The following is a 21,602-nucleotide window of genomic DNA, read 5'->3' as shown; positions in this document are numbered from 1 at the left end:
AGCAGTAGCGCGGGGAGTACGGGCACCGCGTCGCGTGGTATGGCATGTAATGAACAGTCCCGAGGCCAAAGGGGTGAACTTCCAAGGCTTTACTCACTCAGAGACGTTAGCGTGAAGGCGACTCCCTGCTCCTCGCGGAGTCCTGCGGCCACCAGGGACGGGGGTCCGACTACCTCCGAGGAAGTCCCGTGTCCAGCAGCGTCCCTACACCAGAGTGTTCCTGCACTACAGACTTTACCCCTTCCCGTCTGTGCGTGTGTGGATAGGCCGGGTCTCCCTCTGAGCTCCTCTCAGGTGTACGGCTCGGGTGGAAATTCCTCTCCATCCGACGCCCGGTGGGATCCTCAGGGCCTAACCGGGCTTTCCCGTCCTGGACGTAGAGTACAAGGTCGGGTGTCGGAGACCGGTACCCCTCTTGCAGCCGGAATCCCTCTGAATAGATCAGGTAGGCGAGGACAGGTGGCGTGCTCCGCTCCGTCTGCATCCTCCCCGGAACCCATTGGCTAGGGAGCCACACTCTAAAGCTCCCCGGCCTTCTTGATCCTGGTCCTCGGCCGGGTTGAGACATTCCTTGTCTGCAACCTTCCTCTCGTCCCAAGATCAGGGTATGAGGGCTGTGTCCCTTCTCGGAGCATGCCCACACAGGATCTGCGCTCCCGGAGGGAAGTCACAATAATACACAGTACATGACAGCACACAGCAACCAAAAGAACCACCAGAAGAACCAACCAAAAAGGACCAAGATCAAAGATGGCATTCTATTAAATATGAAGTGTCACTAACTAGTTGTTCCTCCACCCACACCCACTAACTGGTTCCTACCACTTTGTGTTCCCCAGTCTCCCTGTAACCAGGGGAGCAGCACTAGTGCATACTAGCTCTCTCTGGTGGAAATGTGGTGTTGGATGCAAAAGGCTAGATCACTACCATCACACTGGGCTTACCTCAGAGGAGGAACACCACACTTCATTGAAGAAGTGCAGCATTCCTGTGGCGGTCGAACCCTCAGGGGCGCCACAACATTACTCAACAATGAATGACGGCCATGCTGCATATTACATCATCATTTAAGCCTCGTGACTACAATGGTACAAGAACAGCAGAAGAACTAGATGTAAGGAGAGAAAGCCTTAGGAGTCAGAAATATAAATGGGAAAAGTAACAGTCGGCTATTTATATTAGTTTACATTTCAGTAGAACATAAGAAACCATTACAACAGAAGATCTTCAGCCTTATACTGAGCAGATAAAGCAGGCGGCACGTGTGGCCTCCAGGCACAGCCCTTCACGCGCAACCGGCCCATCATACGCGATCAGCCCCACCATACGCGATCAGCTCCACGCAGAGCGGCCCATCACACGCGACCGGCCCATCACGCGCGACCGGCCCATCACGCGCGACCGGCCCATCACGCGCGACCGGCCCATCATGCGCGACTGGCCCTACGCAGAGCGGCCCATCACACGCGACCGGCCCATCACGCGCAATCAGCCCTACACAGAGCAGCCCATCACGCGCGATCAGCCCTACACAGAGCGGCTCTTCACGCGCGACCGGCCCATCATACGCGATCAGCCCCACGCAGAGCGGCCCATCACGCGCGACCGGCCCATCATACGCGATCAGCCCCACGCAGAGCGGCCCATCACGCGCGACCGGCCCATCATGCGCGATCAGCCCTATGCAGAGCGGCCCATCACGCAGAGTAGCCCATCACACGCGATCAGTCCCATGCAGAGCGGCCCATCACGCGCGATCAGCCCATCACACGCGATCAGTCCCATGCAGAGCGGCCCATCACACGTGATCGGCCCATCACACGCAGAGCGGTGACCGTCTAATCAGATCCTACGTGACAGCTCATGAAAGCTAAGGCAAATGTGCAGAAGATATCCGCTGATAGAAGAACAATATATTCTATGATTTCCCCTGCTTTTCATGGTCTCCATCTTGACGTCGTTGCAGTAGTGTAGCGGGTCATTAGTAATGGTCGCTTCTTAGGATACAGACATCGGATATCTTCACACTGAAAAGCCTCTGTGTATTTAACATGCCGACGTCTCCTTAGAAGAGTCCTGGTCCATATTGAAGAGAATATAACAAGTTTCCAGTCTTTCTGGGCCAATTCTATGCTCAAACTGTGGCTGGAGGTCTTCTGGTTTTAACCCCTTCAGGAAATGGTTGGAGATTTCATTGTACAGAGTGTTCCCCACGTCACCTAAGCAAAGGCAAGACACAGCAAGGAGAGAAGGGACAGTCATTTTGTGTAATAAGACAAGCGGCGCCGCGCTGAGACATGGACTGCGCTGACCACCGTCTCACTGACGGCTTATCTACACTCAACGGCTTCATAAAGGGAACCGGTCACGTCCTATCTACTATCTACACTCCCCCATGGCTTTGTTAGTGATGTAATGTGCATCACTATGAAGCTTTTTTCATTGAAATCGGTGATAACATAATGATTTTATAACTTTGAATACGAGCAGGTAGGACAAATCATAGGGGTGTGATTGTCTCATTCAGTCATGGGCAGCCCCGCATTCAGTCACTGCTGACGTTTCCCATGTCTACCGGTTGTGTCTACATCGGAGGGGATTACCGAGACCCTCACTCCAGCAACTACGATCTCCTCTCCTCTAGATCGGAGGCTAAAGTGAGGAGCACAACAAATCATCTCCGATCTACAGGCAACCCTACCAGGAGCAGGATTCAAATACATGGGTACGTAAAGTATTCACACCCCCTTAAATGTTTCTTTGTTTCATTGCAGCCATTTGGTAAATTCTAAAAAGTTCATTTTTTTTTCTCATTAAAGTCCACTCTGCACCCCATCTTCACTGAAAAAAACAGAAATGTAGAAATTTTTGAAAATTTATTAAAAAAGAAAAACTGAACTATCACATGGTCATAAGTATTCAGACCCTTTGCTCAGACACTCGTATTTAAGTCACATGCTGTCCATTTCCTTGTGATCCTCCTTGAGATGGTTCTACTCCTTCATTGGAGTCCAGCTGTGTTTAATTAAACTGATAGGACTTGATTTGGAAAGGTGCACACCTGTCTATATAAGACCTCACAGCTCACAGTGCATGTCAGACCAAATGAGAATCATGAGCTCAAAGGAACTGCCCAAGGAGCTCAGAGACAGAATTGTGGCAAGGCACAGATCTGGCCAAGGTTACAAAAGAATTTCTGCATTAGTCAAGGTTGCTAAGATCACAGTGGCCTTTATAATCCTTAAATGGAAGAAGTTTGGGACCACCAGAAGTCTTCCTAGACCTGGCCATCCAGCCAAACTGAGCAATAGTGAGAGAAGAGCCTTGGTGAGAGAGGTAAAGAAGAACCCCAAGATCACTGTGGCTGAGCTCCAGAGATGCAGTAGGGAGATGAGAGAAAGTTCCACAAAGTCAACTATCAATACAGCCCTCCATCAGTTGGGCATTTATGGCAGAGTGGCCCGACGGAAGCCTCTCCTCAGTGCATGACATATGAAAGCCTTCATACAATTTGCTCAAAAACACATGAAGGACTCCCAAACTATGAGAAATAATATTCTCTGGTCTGATAAGACGAAGATAGAACTTTTTGGTGATAATTCTAAGCGGTATGTATGGAGAAAACCAGGCACTGCTCAGCACCTGCCCAATACAATCCCAACAATGAAACATGGTGGTGGCAGCATCATGCTATGGGGGTGATTTTCAGCTGCAGAGACAGGACGACTGGTTGCAATTAAAGGAAACATGAATGCGGCCAAGTACAGAGATATCCTGGATGAAAACCTCTTCCAGAGTGCTCTGGACCTCAGACTTGGCCAAAGGTTCACCTTTCAACAAGACAATGACCCTAATCACACAGCTAAAATAACAAAGCAGTGGCTTCAGAACAACTCTGTGACCATTCTTGACTGGCCCAGCCAGAGCCCTGACCTAAACCCAATTGAGCATCTCTGGAGAGACCTGAAAATGGCTGTCCACCAACGTTCACCATCCAACCTGACGGAACTGGAGAGGATCTGCAAGGAAGAATGGCGAGGACCCCCAAATCCAGGGGTGAAAAACTTGTTGCATCATTCCTAAGAAGACTCATGGCTGTACTAGCTCAAAAGGGGGCTTCTACTCAATACTGAGCAAAGGGTCTGAATACTTATGACCATGTGATATTTCAGTTTTTCAGTTTTTAATAAATTTGCAAACATTTCTACATTTGTTTTTTTCAGTCAAGATGGGGTGCAGAGTGTACTTTAATGAGAAAAACAATGAACGTTTTAGAATTTACCAAATGGCTGCAATGAAACAACAAGTGAAAAATTTAAAAGGGTCTGAATACTTTCCGTACCCACCGTACATGGGCGGCGCCAGCAGTGACTGAATGAGAGAATGACACCCCTATGACTGAATACGGACAGGTAGGAGAAAGTGTATATAAAGTTATAAAATCAGTATACTACCAGCGATTTTAATGGAAAAAGCTTGTTAGTGATGCACATTTCATCACTAACAAAGCAATGGAGACAGTGTACATAGCAACTAGGACGTGACAGGTTCCTTTTAAACCCTGAAGTGTGGCTACATTTAGTGACCTTACCTAAACGCCATCACCTTAAGGCAGCATCGATAGTAAAAAAAAAATTAAAATGTACTTGTGCTCAATAATATGTCAATGTAAAATCATCCGACCCAAACTCCCATTCCTGACTCTGACTTTTCTCGTGCTGCACCAATTCTCTTGAATGTGATACCTCGAACAATCAGCTTTATTTTCAAAGACTTGCACAGTTTTTCAGCATGCAATATAAGCCTATAATGTTAGTAACCCAATAGATAGCGGTCAGTAAAAAATAATTGCTCGGCTGATAGCCCCCCAACACTCTGTAACGGGCTGTGTTCTCTACAATTCCTCTGGCAAAGGCTGATCATCAGGGAGAACAAAGGGACCTGCTGTTAAAACTCAACCGGATGGATCCTTCTCTCCTTCTAGGTTACAGTCACAAGCCCCCAAAACACATTATAGTGTGGACAGATACCACCAGTACCAGCAGACTTTACGTGTTCGGGGACTTTACTCCTTTCCACCCATTAACATTATTCATCCACCAGTATCCCACAAATAGCCTTCAGCCTCAAGCCCTTCATATCTGTGCACAGACATGAGATATCATTTTCTACAAGATGGCTGCAGCATTGTATAAAACACACATTTCACCTGTGACAGTCATCTCTATTTCCCTGCAGATTGTAAGCTCTTGTGAGCAGGCCCCTCGCTCCTTGTTTCAATGGCTGAGTAGCTTAGACCAGGGGTCTTTTCTCTACCAGGGGCCATTTGGATATTTACCATCCTTCGGGGTTCGTACAAATCATGCGCTAATTCCTCCCACAAAGTAGGTCCTGCCACTGGCACCGGTGTCAGGACTTAGCCTTTTATTGCACGCGCCTCAGTATTCAGTAGAGAACATAGTGAGCTCACAGAGCAAGAAGAAACTAATGGGCCAGCGGCCATCAAAATACAGCTGCCGGTCCTGCTCGGGGGCCGGGTAAAAGATCATGGAGGGCCATGCACGGCCAGGGGGCCCCCCACCTCTGACTGCCGGTATAATGATGGCAATCTGGCCATGGACCCCCCCCCGGAGCTCCGGGGCCCCGGGCGGTAGCCCAGATTGCCCCCATTATAATCCGCCTATGTATGTATTACATATACATATTCCTCAACATTGAAATTGCAACACCAAGAAAAAAAAAAGCTGTGGTTTTATGGAGAGCGCAGGAATAATAGCTATATTAATGATATGCAAATGAAGAAAAAAAACGAAACAAAATCATGGGGGTAGGAGCAATGTGACGTTCCCTCATGAAGTAGATGGCGGGAACGGAAGTTGTTCTGCGCTCTCTGGAGTCACGACAAACCAGTACTAAGATACTAAGAATAAAAATAGGTTTATTGTCTACACGTTTCAGAGTCCATCAACTCCTTCCTTGGTACAACCATACATAATGTATGGTAATGTATGTATATTATGTAAGGGTGTCCTGAGGAAGGAGTCGGTGGACTCTGAAACGCGTAGAGAATAAACCTATTTTTTATCCTTAGTACTGGTTTGTGGTGACTCTGGAGAGCGCAGAAACAACTTCTATTCCCGGCATCTATCTCTGACATATCCATAGGAAGCGGCAGCATCTGATTACCAGGCTTCATAGGTGTCCCACACAACTCTATTAGGTGAGCACTTCTAATGCTTCTCTACCAATTATATTACATTGGATAAGACCTTATGGCGCGCTTGCATTTTCTCATCAGCTCCCTCCTGAAGGCCTTTTCATGGCTTTGCCCACATGGTCTCTAGATGGCAACAATAAGCTGAAATGGAAGTCTATCCTCTTCAGCGATCAGTCACACTTTTGTCTTGGACGCAAAGATATTCGGATATTGGCCTGAAGATCATGTTGATAACACCATGAAGAGGACTTCATGAGGGAACATTATACTAGTCCTAAATCCTACAACATTGGTCGACAATCGCAAAATAAGCTGCCAGCAGGGATCTTGATGATTTGTCCAAGTGCATCCAGCGGCATAACATTCCTCAGATGAGCATTAATAACCTCACTGATACACACCTTTTCTGCTAAGTGCAGGGATTTCAGCACATAGTGCTCATACTCCATACTAAATAAATCAAGATGCTTTGAAACTTTTGTATCCATTTTTCAGCATTTGTGTATCATTAACATGACTATTCATACTGGGATTTACATAATTAAATGGCTTTCTTTCTACTGGGTGTTGCAACTTTAAAGGGAACCTGTCAGCAGGATTTTGCTAAGTAAACTCCAGGCAGTGTCATGTTGGGGCTGCTGCACTGATTAATAGGATACCTAGGGAACCTGTCAGCAGGATTTTGCTAAGTAAACTCCAGGCAGTGTCATGTTGGGGCTGCTGCACTGATTAATAGGATACCTAGGGAACCTGTCAGCAGGATTTTGCTAAGTAAACTCCAGGCAGTGTCATGTTGGGGCTGCTGCACTGATTAATAGGATACCTAGGGAACCTGTCAGCAGGATTTTGCTAAGTAAACTCCAGGCAGTGTCATGTTGGGGCTGCTGCACTGATTAATAGGATACCTAGGGAACCTGTCAGCAGGATTTTGCTAAGTAAACTCCAGGCAGTGTCATGTTGGGGCTGCTGCATTGATTAATAGGATACCTAGGGAACCTGTCAGCAGGATTTTGCTAAGTAAACTCCAGGCAGTGTCATGTTGGGGCTGCTGCACTGATTAATAGGATACCTGAGGTGAAGAAATCCGTCTTGTGTAATCAGTGTTTGCAGTTGTGAGTTAATGATCTGCCCGTGCTCTGGGGTGGACTATAGGCCGGATCAGCAAAAATAGACAGGCCGCCCCCATCTGTCTCTCTGTGTCTGTCTGTACGATGAGGAACATACTTATGCTTTGAGGCGGTCTGTGGACTGGTCTTATCTTGCTGATCTGGCCTAGAGCCCTCTACTTGAAGTTAGTTTTCCATAGCGCCCATCTAATGAGGGATTTAGGAAGTAAATTGTTCCTAAGAGCATAAGCTAGTTCAAAAGAGTTATTTGTGGAAGTTTTTGGAACGATTTTCATACGAATATATGTGGAAAATAATCCCTTTAAGACAACAGCCCCTCCCAACAGGGGTCAGAGTGGTCTGGAAAAATGTCCTTACGTTTTACGGGTATGGAAAAATGTGTAAGGGTCCCGCATGTTCCAAGTAGAGTCCGAGGATAGATTATCGAATAATGTGACTAAGGCTCTTGGAAGGGTTAAAAGAAGTTTACCTTTTTTTCTTAAGTACTCTCTTAGATGCAGTAAGTTAAGCAGTTCCTCATCTGGAAGGTTAGGAGATATCTTTAAAGCTTGGAAATTAGTGACGACATTTTTATTTGTAGCAGTAATTAGAAAGGAGCAATTGTTTATTCTTAGTTTTATCCATTTTGTGAATGGAAAATTAGGAAAAGTTGGCTGAAATATAGTAATAAGGATTTTCTCCGCGAAAAAAAATAAATATATCAAAACAGACATATTGTTAGAGGTCATTTTAAATTTTTTTTTCCCATATTAATTCGGGGGACGCCAAGCCAACCCCCTCTATCTGCTTATTATACACGTAATTCACCGCCTCATTTGGAAATTAACATATTCTCCCCGTCACGTGACAGGGCGCTGTGACAGGTCCTTTTCTACACCCTGTATGCCCATAGTAGTGGTCTGATATCGCCCAGGGGGTGACACATTCCCTTTAAGGGGATTTGTGATTTAGATAGGGTGTTTTTCAATCTTCCCAAATTAATGGGAATTATTTTTTAATAGAAAGCAGGAGGCTCTGATCCAGAAAAAAGAAAATTAAGATTTTTTTGTCATTTATAGGGTACCATAGAGAATTTTATTATATTATATTCCTCACGTAAGGAACTAATGGGGTTTGTTATTGTTATTAAATACATTTTTCAGCTTCTTACGGTCATGTAGATACCTCGTAGGGGGAGTTCATTACTGTCATAAAGATTAAGAAACAATGACATGAAATGAGATGGTGTTTAGCGGATGTATATAGCAACGCTCATCCTGTTATTAATCCTGTACGTCAAAACTCACAACAGCCACATTTATATCCAATCTGCGACACTATCCCATCCGTTACTGAGGACATCATTTCTGGTTTCCTTATTATTTTACTGCCATTAAACCATTACTGCTTAATTTTAAACTTATTCAAGCAATTTATGCCATTTTCTGGTGTTTCTATGCCAGTATACGCCAACTTATTAAGAAGTGGGCACAGTTCTGGTGGGAGGGAGTGTGGCCATACGCACTCGACTAATTTATAATTTGAGCCATAAAGGTGGAATAAAGGACGACATAAATGTACTCTAGACGCTCAGAGAGTCCATTTTTTACACTAACAAAGAAAATGACAATGACGGCACTTCCACTATAAGAAATAGGTGTGAACAGATGCTTACTAAGAGGAGCTACCTCCGTATACAATGAACAAACAAAGTAGCACTCTGTAACGCTGAGTATGTGAATATGAAGTATGAAATGTGAATAGCATTACTGCTGTAGAAAATAGAAATAAATCATTGCATCAGGATCTTACTTTCCCACACATAAGCAGACGGATGTCCCTTAGAGAGTTCACATTGTTAGGTCCTGACATCGAGAATCGCCTTATCGCGGCTGTCAGGTTCACATGAATTGGCCAATTTATGCGCTAAGATTTCTCATTTATTTCTATATTCTACAGCAATAATGCTGTTCATATTTCATACTTCATATTTACATACTCAGCATTACAGTCTGCTACTTTATTTGTTTATTGTACATGGAGGTAGCTCCTCTTAGAAGGCACCTGTTCACACTTAATTCTTGTAGTGGAAGTGCCGTCATTTTCTTTGTTACTAGATTTAAGCGTTGACTGAGCACTCCACCCCCATGCCGCAGATGGTTTTAATTGCATCAGGATCTTACTTTCCCACACATAAGCAGACGGATGTCTCTTAGAGAGGTATTCACATTGTTAGGTCCTGACATCGAGAAACGCCTTATCGCGGCTGTCAGATACACATGAATTGGCCAATTTATGCGCTAAGATTTCTCAGTTATTTCTATTTTCTACAGCAGTAATGCTATTCACATTTCATACTTCATATTCACATACTCAGTGTTACAGTGTGCTACTTTGTTTTTTCATTTTTTACACTAGCCCACGACAGCTAAAAGTGCCACGAAGTTAAAAGTATATCTAACTCCTGTACAGAAGCATGACATCCACAATGCCAGTCTTGATGAATCGGGGCCATCTTTTTCTTTGTGTACTCTTGTATGATAATGCCTGATATTCCAGCTCTGTATACTGTGCACATCTGGTCCGTATACTGTGCACGTCTGGTCCGTATACTGTGCACGTCTGGTCCGTATACTGTGCACGTCTGGTCCGTATACTGTGCACGTCTGGTCCGTATACTGTGCACGTCTGGTCCGTATACTGTGCACGTCTGGTCCGTATACTGTGCACGTCTGGTCCGTATACTGTACACATCTGATCTGTATACTGTGTATGTCTGGTCTGTATACTGTGTATGTCTGGTCTGTATACTGTGTATATCTGGTCCGTATACTGTGTATGTCTGGTCCGTATACTGTGTATGTCTGGTCCGTATACTGTGTATGTCTGGTCCGTATACTGTGCACGTCTGGTCCGTATACTGTGCACGTCTGGTCCGTATACTGTGCACGTCTGGTCCGTATACTGTGTACGTCTGGTCCGTATACTGTGTACGTCTGGTCTGTATACTGTGTACGTCTGGTCTGTATACTGTACACATCTGATCTGTATACTGTGTATGTCTGGTCTGTATACTGTGTATATCTGGTCGGTATACTGTGTATGTCTGGTCTGTATACTGTGTATATCTGGTCTGTATACTGTGTATATCTGGTCTGTATACTGTGTATATCTGGTCTGTATACTGTGTGTATCTGGTCTGTATACTGTGTATGTCTGGTCCGTATACTGTGTATGTCTGGTCTGTATACTGTGTATATCTGGTCCGTATACTGTGTATATCTGGTCCGTATACTGTGTATGTCTGGTCCGTATACTGTGTATGTCTGGTCCGTATACTGTGTATGTCTGGTCCGTATACTGTGTATGTCTGGTCCGTATACTGTGTATGTCTGGTCCGTATACGGTGTATATCTGGTCCCTGCAGAAGCTGGAAGCAGGTGATCAGTGCAGGTGCCCGTCCCCCACAATCTGATATACTTACGACCTATCCAGGGCATAGCTCATCACTATACAAGTCCTGACAGCCCCTATAGTCATCTGTGAATGATATAATACATATAATATAATATTCTGTTTTAGGTCCCATGATTCTCCAGCAGATTTCTAATGGCCCGCGCTGCCTGATGCCCAGAATATACCGTCTTCTCTCATACCTATATACTGCTGACGCATGGTCTTCAGCGTTTTGGTCAGTGAGTTTGTATCTTCATCTTGGAAGGTTTCATTATCAGCAGATACATCCATGGCTGACCTGGCGTGACTCACAACCATCTCCAGAGTGTTTCCTTCAACCTCCTCAAAATCATCAGGGTAATCGGGCACCTCCTCATCACTGGAACCTGAGTGGGTGATAAGAAGACGCCATTCACTGACTGGTAACAGTCCGCTCTTCCGCGTTCTTCCGTGATCAATGCTTTCTAGACTGAGATCCACGGTCCGGCATGACCCTTCATTGGTCTGATGGTCTTCCCTGCAGTGGTGACGTGTCCACCACACACACCTGACTGCTGGTCTCAGTGGCCACGTGCTGTCGGTGACATGTTCAGACCAGTAGAAGTCACGTGTCCACGGCTGACATGTCATCACCGCAGTAGGATTTTGTTATTTGAACATTCCCTGTTTTGTGGTCTCTTGGCTAACCTGTGTAAACTCTTCAGTGGTACAGACATATCTTATAGGTCCTTGCAGGGGTGAGATGCCGTCTGACTACTGAGGTCTAGATCTCAGGCTCGGTCACAGCTAAGAATCTCATCACAACCGCTTCTCCAGATCCAGCCCAAGCTAAAATCAGAGCGAGCTGTGTGTCCGCAGCTCTCCGTTCCGGCTTGATTTTATCCCCTTCTTCCCAGAGCCATAGCCTTTTTATTTTTCCATCAATATGGTGTTTTTTGAGCACCGAGTTGACGTTTTCATTGATACCATTTTGGGGTAGATCCGATGTTTTGATCGCCTCTTATTGCATTTTATTGCAATGTTGCAGCGACAAAAAAAACATAATTCTGGCGTTTAGATTTTTTTTTATTGTTATGCCGTTTACCGATCTGATTAATTTTTTTTTTTATATTGATAGATCGGGCGATTCTGAATATGAGTATATTTGATTTTTTTTTTATACTTTTATTTTGAAGGGGGCGAAAGGGGGATAACACAACCTGCTATGTGTAACAATAGTGCTCATCTGCTATGAATGCTGACTACTGGGAGGCGCTCATAGCAGATCGGCTATGACAACCACAGGGGTCTCATCCAGACCCCAGCTTGTCATGTCAACCCATCGGTGAACCGGGGTCGCCAATGGGCGGAGCCAACAACGCGCTTCCCGGAAGCTCGAGTTACATGCCGCTTTCATTGTTTGACAGCAGCATGTAACTAGTTAACATCCACGGGTGGATGGGACAGAAGCGCACACAAAATAGGGCAATACCGTCTGGTAAGGGACAGGTATAATCGATGCTAGCATTCACCTAAAATGCCTAAGAAACAGGCCTTCCTCACAAGTATTAAAGCTGTCAAACAGTCACAAATCATGCGCACGGACATATCACCGAGCACGCTGAAGATACTCGCGAGCACCCGAGCATGCTCGCCAAAAGGGTTAACAGAACATGCTCGCTCATCACTAGTAGGGAGGAGAGAGGTGGATTAGTCATGTAGCAGAGTAAAGGACACAGAGGCCACAGGAGGATGTTGCAGTAGTCAAGGCGGGAGATGATGAGGGCATGCACTAACATTTTAGTAGATTCAAGGTTGAGGAAAGAACAGATTTGGGAAATATTTTGGAGGCGGCAAAAGTTGGATGTGCGGTTTGAAGGACAGGGCAGAGTTGAGAGTTACTCTGAGACAGCGGATTGTCGGTACAGGGGAATGCGTGATATAATTTATTGTGGGGGGTTAGGTGAGATGGAGGACAGATGAGCAGTTCTTTTTTGTCCACGTTGAGCTTTAGGAAGCGTGATGAGAAGACGGAGGATATGGCTGATAGACATGCTGGGATTCTAGACAGCAGAGAGGCGACGTCTGGGCCAGAGAGGTAGATCTGGGTGTCATCAGCATTTGGATGGTCCTGAAAGCTATGGGACTTTATGAGTTGCCCCTGGCCAAAAGGTATCGATTGAGAAAAGTAAGGGTCCAAAATCAGAGCCTTGAGGGACACGAACAGAGAGAAGGTGGGATAATAATTTTTATGGCGCCAACATATTCTGCAGCAATTTACAATTTTGGAGGGGACTCGTACAGACAATAAAGACATTACAGAATAAGAATAAGTCAGATACCAAAATAGTGAGGGTCCTGTTCGCAAGCTTACAATCTATAAATGAGGAGGTAGTGTGGGAGTGGGAGACGCTCAATGTGCGGTGGGAGAGGTAGAAGGAGATCCAGGAACAGGGCAAGGTCTTTGACACCAAGGGAGGAGAGGATTTGTAGTAGGAGGGAGTTGTTGATTGTGTCGAAGACAGAGGACCGGTCTAGAAGGAAGAGGAGTATGGAGAATTTTCTGTCAGATTTCTTGTCATTAGTCATTTTGGTCAGGGCAGTTTCGGTGTAGTGGTGGGGACGGAAGCCAGATTATAGGTTGTCAAAGAGTGAGTTAGATGAGATGGTAAGAAAGTTCAGCATGGCCATGCTGTTCGAGGAGTTTGAAGGACAACAGGAGAAGTGATATGGGGCGATAGAAGGATGTAGAGGATCGGTCGAGGGATGGCTTCTTCAGGATAGATGTGATTGTAGCATGTTTGAAAGCAGAAGGGAAGTTACTAGAGGTTAACAATAGGTTGAAAAAATGGGGTAGGGCCAGGATAAGCGTGGGGTGTGGTTGTGGAGGAGGTGGGATGGGGTCAAGTACACAAGTGGTGAGGTGCGATTTGGAGAAGAGATGAGTGAGTTCTCCTTCAGTGATGGTGGGGAGGGAGGTTATTGGGGAGGGGAAGTGGTCTTTTATACATAAGGGTTGTGATGGATGGGCAGTAAATACTTGCCTTGTTTGGTCGACCTTATTTTTGAAATGAGCAGCAAAGTCTTCTGCAGAGATAAAGGAGGTCAGAGGGGGCAGAGGAGGGAGTTAAAAGTGTTGAATAACTAGGGTTGTGGGCATATGCGGATTATAATGAGGGCAATCTGGGCTACCGACCGGGGCCCCGGGGAATCCATGGCCAGATTGCCCTCATTATAATATGTGCGGCGCCACGGCACATACCGGCAGACAGTGGTGGGGGGGGGGGGGGGGGGCCCGGACAGCTCCGCCAGCAGCTGCGCATGGTCGCTGCTTCTTCTTCGGCCGCGCCAGCACTGCACCTGTTAACTTCCCTGTTTGCTGGCCCGGCCGCGTCACAGCTAGGAGACACGGCCCTGTGCGCGGCCGTGTCTGCTAGTATGACGTCACGCAGTGCGTGCCCGGCCTGCACTGCTGCACCGGAGAGAAGCAGGAGGACTGAAGCCGGGGGATGGTGAGTGTGTGTGTGTGATTGAGTGGGTGTGTGTGCAGGCAGACATCATTGTGTGATGTCTGTTTATATGTATTTTTGTGTTTCAAATGTGTTTATGCATGTATGTATATGTCTGTATATGTTTGTGTGTGTGCGTGACTGCGTGCGGCCTCCCGCTGTGTATAGAAGACTACGTGTGGCCTCCTGCTGTGTATAGATGGCTACGTGCGGCCTCCCGCTGTGTATAGATGGCTACGTGCGGCCTCCCGCTGTGTATAGAAGGCTACGTGCGGCCTCCTGCAGTGTATAGATTGCTATATGTGGCCTCCTGCTGTGTATAGATGGCTACGTGCGGCCTCCTGCTGTGTATAGATGGCTACATGTGGCCTCCTGCTGTGTATAGATGGGTACGTGCGGCCTCCTGCCGTGTATAGATGGGTACGTGCGGCCTCCTGCTGTGTATAGATGTCTACGTGCGGTCTCCTGCTGTGTATAGATGTCTACGTGCGGCCTCCTCCTGTGTATAGATGGCTAGGTGTGGCCTCCTGCTGTGTAGAGATGGCTACGTGTGGCCTCCTGCTGTGTAGAGATGGCTACGTGTGGCCTCCTGCTGTGTAGAGATGGCTACATGTGCTCAATATTAAGCCATACTATTAAAGTAAGGCTATGTGCCCACGATGTAGAAATGCTCCGGATTTTTTTTGAGCATTTCTGCATCTCCCTGACAGAAAAAACGCATGCGGATTGTCCATGCAGACTGTACATGCGTTTTTCCAGCCAGGGACAAGCGGATGTGAAGCGTTCTTCACTTGCATTTCCGCATGCGGGTTGACAAGCGATTTTAGCATCACTTGGAAAGTGCTTGACAACTTGGTCACACTATATAAATCCATGCAACCGGCATATATAGTGTGACCGAAAGAATGGTAAAAAATAAATATATACTTACCTTCTGATGACCTGCCAATGTCAGCGGTCACGTGACCCGTCACATGACTAAATGACGTAATGGCAGGTCCTTTAGTCTACCGCGAGCAGCCGGCAAGCCAGGACGCATCGGTTAAAGACACCGGGGGCCATCAGAAGGTAAGTATAATATTTATTTTTTATTTTATTCTTTTTTTACAGGTTCTATGGTACCCGGGTCCGGAGGAGAGTCTCCTCTTCTCCAGATCCAGGTACCATCCGCACATTGAAAAGCATGATATCCGCATGTACAGATGCAGTGATGCGGATTCCATGCGGTCTAATGCAAGTCAATGGCGGCGAAAACGCCGCGCTTCCGCAAAATAATTGGTAATGCTGCGGATTTTTCCGCAATGATAATCCGCATTGGAAGTTTCCGCAGCATGTGCACAGCACATGTGGATTATCATTGGGGAACATGGCAGACCTTCTACCAAGCGTTTTTTAAGCATTTCTGCAGCGGAATAACCTCTGCAGAAACGCTTAAAAAACGCATCGTGGGCACACAGCCTAAAAAAAATTATTATAATTAATATATTCATATTGTGCCAAATTAATTTCACGTGAACTATCACATGATCTATCACAGGGGATCATGTGACATGTGATACATCAGGTGTGTGTGGGGGGGGGCCGCGCCCTCTAAACCGCCCAGGGCCCTTGCTACTCTTAATCCACCTCTGGTTGTGGGATAAAAAAAAGATATGGCGGTTGTGACATACCGTATTTTTCGGACTATAAGACACACCTTTTTCCTCCAAAATTTTGGAGGAAAATGGGGGGTGCGTCTTATAGTCTGAATGTTGGGGGGGTGTATATTTATGTGTGGTGTGGGGGGAGCGGTAGCGGTGGGGGAGCGGGGCACAGGAGGTAGCAGCTGCCTGCTGCAGCCTACACTGTCCTCACTGCTAAAGAAGATGAATATTCACTGCTCCCCACGCCCATGGCTGTGGGGAGCACTGAATATTCATGCTCCTTAATAGCGGTACACAGTGTAGCCGCGCTGCAGCTCCTGCCGGGCTATAGCGTGTGCCCGCTGTTAAAGGGCATGAGTATTCAACCTCTCTCTACGCCCATGGGCGTGGGGAGGGGGTGAATACGCATGCCCTTTCATTAGCGGGCACACGCTATAGCCCGGCAGCAGCAGGAGCCGCAGCCCGGCTCCGCTGTGTGCCGGCTATGGAGGAGAGTGAAGTCACTGCTCCCCGCGCACACAGTCCCGGCGTGGGGAGCAGTGACTTCCGGCAGCTGATCTCTCCTTGTGAGCCGCGCATGGCAGTGACGTCATGCGCAGCTCACATGGAGAGATCAGTGCGGAAAGACAGGATGCTGCACTGGAGGAGAGAAGAAAGATGAGTAGGAGTGTTTATTTTTTTTTTAATGTGCAGCCTGATGGGGGTTAGGGGTGCCATGTATACCAGGACAGGGATTAGGGGTGCCATGCATACCAGGATAGGGATGAGGGGTGCCATGCTTACCAGGATAAGGATGAGGGGTGCCATGCATACCAAGATAAGGATGAGGGGTGCCATGCATACCAGGATAGGGATGAGGGGTGCCATGCATACCAGGATAGGGATGAGGGATGCCATGCATACCAGGATAGGGATGAGGGATGCCATGCATACCAGGATAGGGATGAGGGATGCCATGCATACCAGGATAGGGATGAGGGGTGCCATGCATACCAGGATAGGGATGAGGGGTGCCATGCATACCAGGATAAGGATGAGGGGTACCATGCATAGCAGGATAAGGCTGAGGGGTGCCATGCATACCAGGATAAGGATGAGGGGGTCATGCATACCAGGATAGGGATGAGGGGTGCCATGCATACCAGGATAGGGATGAGGGGTGCCATGCATACCAGGATAGGGATGAGGAGTGCCATGCATACCAGGATAGGGATGAGGAGTGCCATGCATACCAGAATAAGGCTGAGGGGTGCCATGCATACCAGGATAAGGATGAGGGGGTCATGCATAACAGGATAGGGATGAGGGGTGCCATGCATACCAGGATAGGGATGAGGGGTGCCATGCATACCAGGATAGGGATGAGGAGTGCCATGCATACCAGAATAAGAATGAGGGGTGCCATGCATACCAGGATAAGGATGAGGGGTGCCACGCATACCAGGATGGAGGGATGCCAGACATACCAGGATGGGGATGGGGACCACATATAAAAGGAAGGGGGGGGGTATATATACAAGGATGGGGGATATTGTCAGAATTGGGGGACATTACCCCTATACCAGTGTCAGCAGAAGACCCCCCCCCCCTTAAAAGTGCATCATGACCACATTTTTTGCTTACATTTTTTTTATTTTCCTCTTCTAAAACCTATGTGCGTCTTATAGTCCGGAAAATACGGTAGATCTATTTAGCAGCGGTGAGGTCCGCTTTGAATGTGAAAGTTGCGGTTTTGAATGCGGTGAAATCTCCTTGTGAGTGCGTTTTCTTCCAGTGCCGCTCTGTGACCCTGGACACTTGCTGGAGCTTTTTAGCGAGGTTGTTGTGTCAAGGTTGTCTATTGATCTGTTGCACTCTGCCATGCACAAGGGGGTGATTGAGTCAATAGGTGATGTCAGTATGGTGTTGTAGACAACGGGGGGCGCTGTCTGTGTTGTGGAGTGAAGATATGGAGTAGCGTGGTAGAATAGTCAGAGCGTGTGTGAAAGTGTAGGTGTGTGAGGTTTCTGCAGCGGTGTGCTAGTTTCTGAACATGGTGGGGGGGCAGGTGAGGTGGACCAGGGATGGGAAAGTGAGTAAATGATGATCAGATAGGGGGAGAGGTGAGATTGATGAGGAGCAGAGTAGGTGAAGGTAAGGCCTAGTGTGTGTCCATCTGTGTGTGTGGCTGAGGAGGACCACTGAGTAAGCCCAAAGGATGAAGCAAGGGACAGGAGTTTGGAGGCCATGATGATGGGGGGGAATATCAGCAGAGAGAAAAACACATTTCTACAGTGTTTTACCTGTACAAATCTTGTCAAAAATCACGTCACAAAACTGTGGCAATTAGCAGTAAAAACGTGTGTGTTTTAAGTACATAGGAAAAAAATGTCAAAATCCTGATAAAAGCAGGATTGAGGGGCTGTTTTTTTTTTTTTTTTTTACTATGTTCACTAAATGCTAAAGCTGACCTGCCATTATTATTCTCCAGGTCATTACGAGTTCGTAGACACCAAACATCTATAGGTTCTTTTTTATTTAAGTGGTGAAAAAAATCCAAAGTTTGTTAAAAAAAAAAAAAAAAAATATGGCACCATTTTCCGAGACCCGTAGCGTCTCCATTTTTCGTGATCTGGGGCCGGGTGAGGGCTTATTTTTTGCGCACCGAGCTGATGTTTTTATTGATACCATTTTGGGGTAAATATGATGTTTTAATTGCCTGTTACTGCATATTATTGCAATGTTACGGCAACCAAAAAAAGTTTTCAATTTTTTCTCGTTACGCCGTTTACCGATCAGATTAATTATTTTTCTATATTGATAGATTGGGCGATACTGAACGCAGCGATACCAAATATGTGTATATTTGATTTTTTTATTGTTTTATTTTGAATAGGATGAAAGGGGGTGATTTGAACTTTTATATTTTTTAAATATTTTTAAAAACATTTTATTTTACTTTTCACTTGCTTCAATAGTCTCCATGGGAGACTAGAAGCTGCGATCATCCGATCACATGTGCTACACACAGCATATTCAGCCCTGCTGGGTGTAGCAATAATGCTCACTTGCTATGAGCACCGACCACTGGGCGTCACTCATAGCATGAGCCCTGAGGAAGTGGCAGTGTAGCCACGAAACGCGTAGGCCAAGTAATAAAGAAAGTTTTGGTTTATCATTAACCCTTTTGTGTCTCTGGACCAGCACGAAGGATCAGCCCAGCTTCTTATCTCCTCTCATTTGTTTACTCATAGCATCCCGGCAATGACAAGCTGGTCTCCTGTAGAACCCGGGTTATCATGCCAACCCATCGGTGACCCATGGTCATGTGATACGGGCACTGATGTGCGGAACTAGTTCTTATATTTCTGTACCCAGCTAGTTATATTTTCTTCTTCACACCATAACCCATATAGCACTAGAAGCCCTGCATTTACTGCTGATCCCCACAACCTTGTCACGTGCCACATCTTATGCATTATTCCATACAGACAGCAGGAATAGTCCGAGCCTTGCCAATTACACAGGCACCATCCCATTACCGTGCTGCCGGACTTACCGATCTCCTCCGGAATGTCGTCATTCTGATGCAGAAGGCAAGTTTCACCCTCAAGATCTTCTTCTATGGAAGAACTACTGTCTTTATCAAAGTCTTCTGAATAATCGGATCTATCCCCGGTACCTGATAACTCATCGTGATCCCACAACTCACAAGAACCAACATCTGGCTTATAGGAGGTTGGTGGGGTAGATTTACACCGCGCCTCCACTTTATTTACCCCATGACAAGCCAGTGAGGTTTTGCTCCGATTTTCTGGAGGATAGACCTCCCGGATGTGTTTCTGTTCCAAGCTCTGTCTGTACAGGTGAAATTCGTGTTTTTGGATAAACTGTTTTAGATGTTCCTGCACAAACCCCAGGCTCAGTATGCCGTTTGCACTAGGCCGCGATTCTGGAGACTTGTCTAAAATGGTTTCCACCAAGGATTGTAACTCGGCTGAGTAGCTGTCAGGCAGTGGAGGATAGTCGCATTTGACAATCTTGTAAAAAAGGCTTATTAAATTGGTTGCATTAAATGCTGGCTTTAGGGCACACATTTCATAAAGTAAACAACCGAGGGCCCAAATGTCAGATTTCGAGCTATATGGAATATCTTGGCACAGCTCTGGACTGAGGTAGTAAGGTGTGCCCACACATGTACTCGCCATATCCAAGGTGTTGTTCATTACCTTGGAAATGCCAAAATCCCCAAGACGAATCATGCCCTTTTTGGTAAGAAAGACATTTGAAGTCTTGATATCTCTGTGGAGGATTTTCATGGAATGGATGTACTGAACAGCCAACGTCAACTGAAGAAACCAGTCCATGATGACGGCTTCTGAGTAGAAAACTCCTTTCCTCTGTTTGATGTGATCATCCAGGGTTCCTCCATCACAATAGTCCTGGACAATAAAAACATGCTCCTGGTCTGGGTCACAGAAGTGCTCATAGCACACTACAATGTTAGGGTGTAGAAGTTTACGTAGGATGGTGGCTTCTCGTAGCACACACTCCTTGGTTCGCAGTCGTTTGGATGCATCTACTTTGATCTTCTTCACTGCGTAAATCTTCTTACTGTGAGTATTTCTCATGAGAAACACTTCTGCCGTAGCACCTCGCCCAATTTTCAATATGTTCTCATAATTCTCCATGATAAGTCCTCACCTATGTACAATAAAAACACTGTGAAAATATCTAAACATATGTAGTCTACGTGGAAAGACCTTCCAGGGAGGGCCTCGCTCTAACGTCTGATTATAGGACAGCAAAAATGGCATTCAAGAAATAAATCCCCGGCCAACTACAGGACAAGTCACACAATGTGTATGTATGTATGGTGATGTCACAGAGGGGCACTGCTCAGTCGTGTATGTATGTATGGTGATGTCACAGAGGGGCACTGCTCAGTCGTGTATGTGTGGTGATGTCACAGAGGGGCACTGCTCAGTCGTGTATGTACGTATGGTGATGTCACAGAGGGGCACTGCTCAGTCGTGTATGTATGTATGGTGATGTCACAGAGGAGCACTGCTCAGTCGTGTATGTATGTATGGTGATGTCACAGAGGGGCACTGCTCAGTCGTGTATGTATCTATGGCGATGTCACAGAGGGGCACTGCTCAGTTGTGTATGTATGTATGGTGATGTCACAGAGGGGCACTGCTCAGTCGTGTATGTATGGTGATGTCACAGAGGGGCACTGCTCAGTCGTGTATGTATGTATGGTGATGTCACAGAGGGGCACTGCTCAGTCGTGTATGTATGTATGGTGATGTCACAGAGGAGCACTGCTCAGTCGTGTATGTATGGTGATGTCACAGAGGGGCACTGCTCAGTCGTGTATGTATGTATGGTGATGTCACAGAGGGGCACTGCTCAGTCGTGTATGTATGGTGATGTCACAGAGGGGGACTACTCAGTCGTGTATGTATGGTGATGTCACAGAGGGGCACTGCTCAGTCGTGTATGTATGTATGTATGGTGATGTCACAGAGGAGCACTGCTCAGTCGTGTGTGTATGTATGGTGATGTCACAGAGGGGCACTGCTCAATCGTGTATGTATGTATGGTGATGTCACAGAGGAGCACTGCTCAGTCGTGTATGTATGGTGATGTCACAGAGGGGCACTGCTCAGTCGTGTATGTATGTATGGTGATGTCACAGAGGGGCACT

General features: G+C 46.5%; 1 protein-coding gene across 4 annotated transcripts in view; it reads right to left on the bottom strand.

Moving 5' to 3' along the window:
• Positions 1-1,146: 1,146 nt before the first annotated feature.
• Positions 1,147-21,602, bottom strand: part of LOC141154139 (serine/threonine-protein kinase Nek1-like) — a 43,789-nt gene continuing 23,333 nt past the window's right edge. For 3 of the 4 annotated variants that reach the window (XM_073639627.1, XM_073639626.1, XM_073639628.1), the window contains exons 2-4: positions 19,449-20,593; positions 10,980-11,165; positions 1,147-2,219 (exon numbers count right to left, since the gene is read on the bottom strand). In XM_073639627.1, the coding sequence (XP_073495728.1) occupies positions 2,047-2,219; positions 10,980-11,165; positions 19,449-20,580 (1,491 nt within the window). In that variant the 5' untranslated portion in view covers positions 20,581-20,593 and the 3' untranslated portion in view covers positions 1,147-2,046. The remainder of the gene's footprint in view (positions 2,220-10,979; positions 11,166-19,448; positions 20,594-21,602) is intronic. The other variant, XM_073639629.1, reaches the window with a different exon arrangement.

This window comes from Phyllobates terribilis, unplaced genomic scaffold, assembly GCF_046119375.1.
Source record: "Phyllobates terribilis strain yellow unplaced genomic scaffold, ASM4611937v1 Scaffold_7__3_contigs__length_470593459, whole genome shotgun sequence".
NCBI classification, from domain to species: domain Eukaryota; kingdom Metazoa; phylum Chordata; class Amphibia; order Anura; family Dendrobatidae; genus Phyllobates; species Phyllobates terribilis.
Note: the sequence above shows the minus strand (reverse complement) of the source record. Positions and strands in the feature narration are given on the sequence as shown.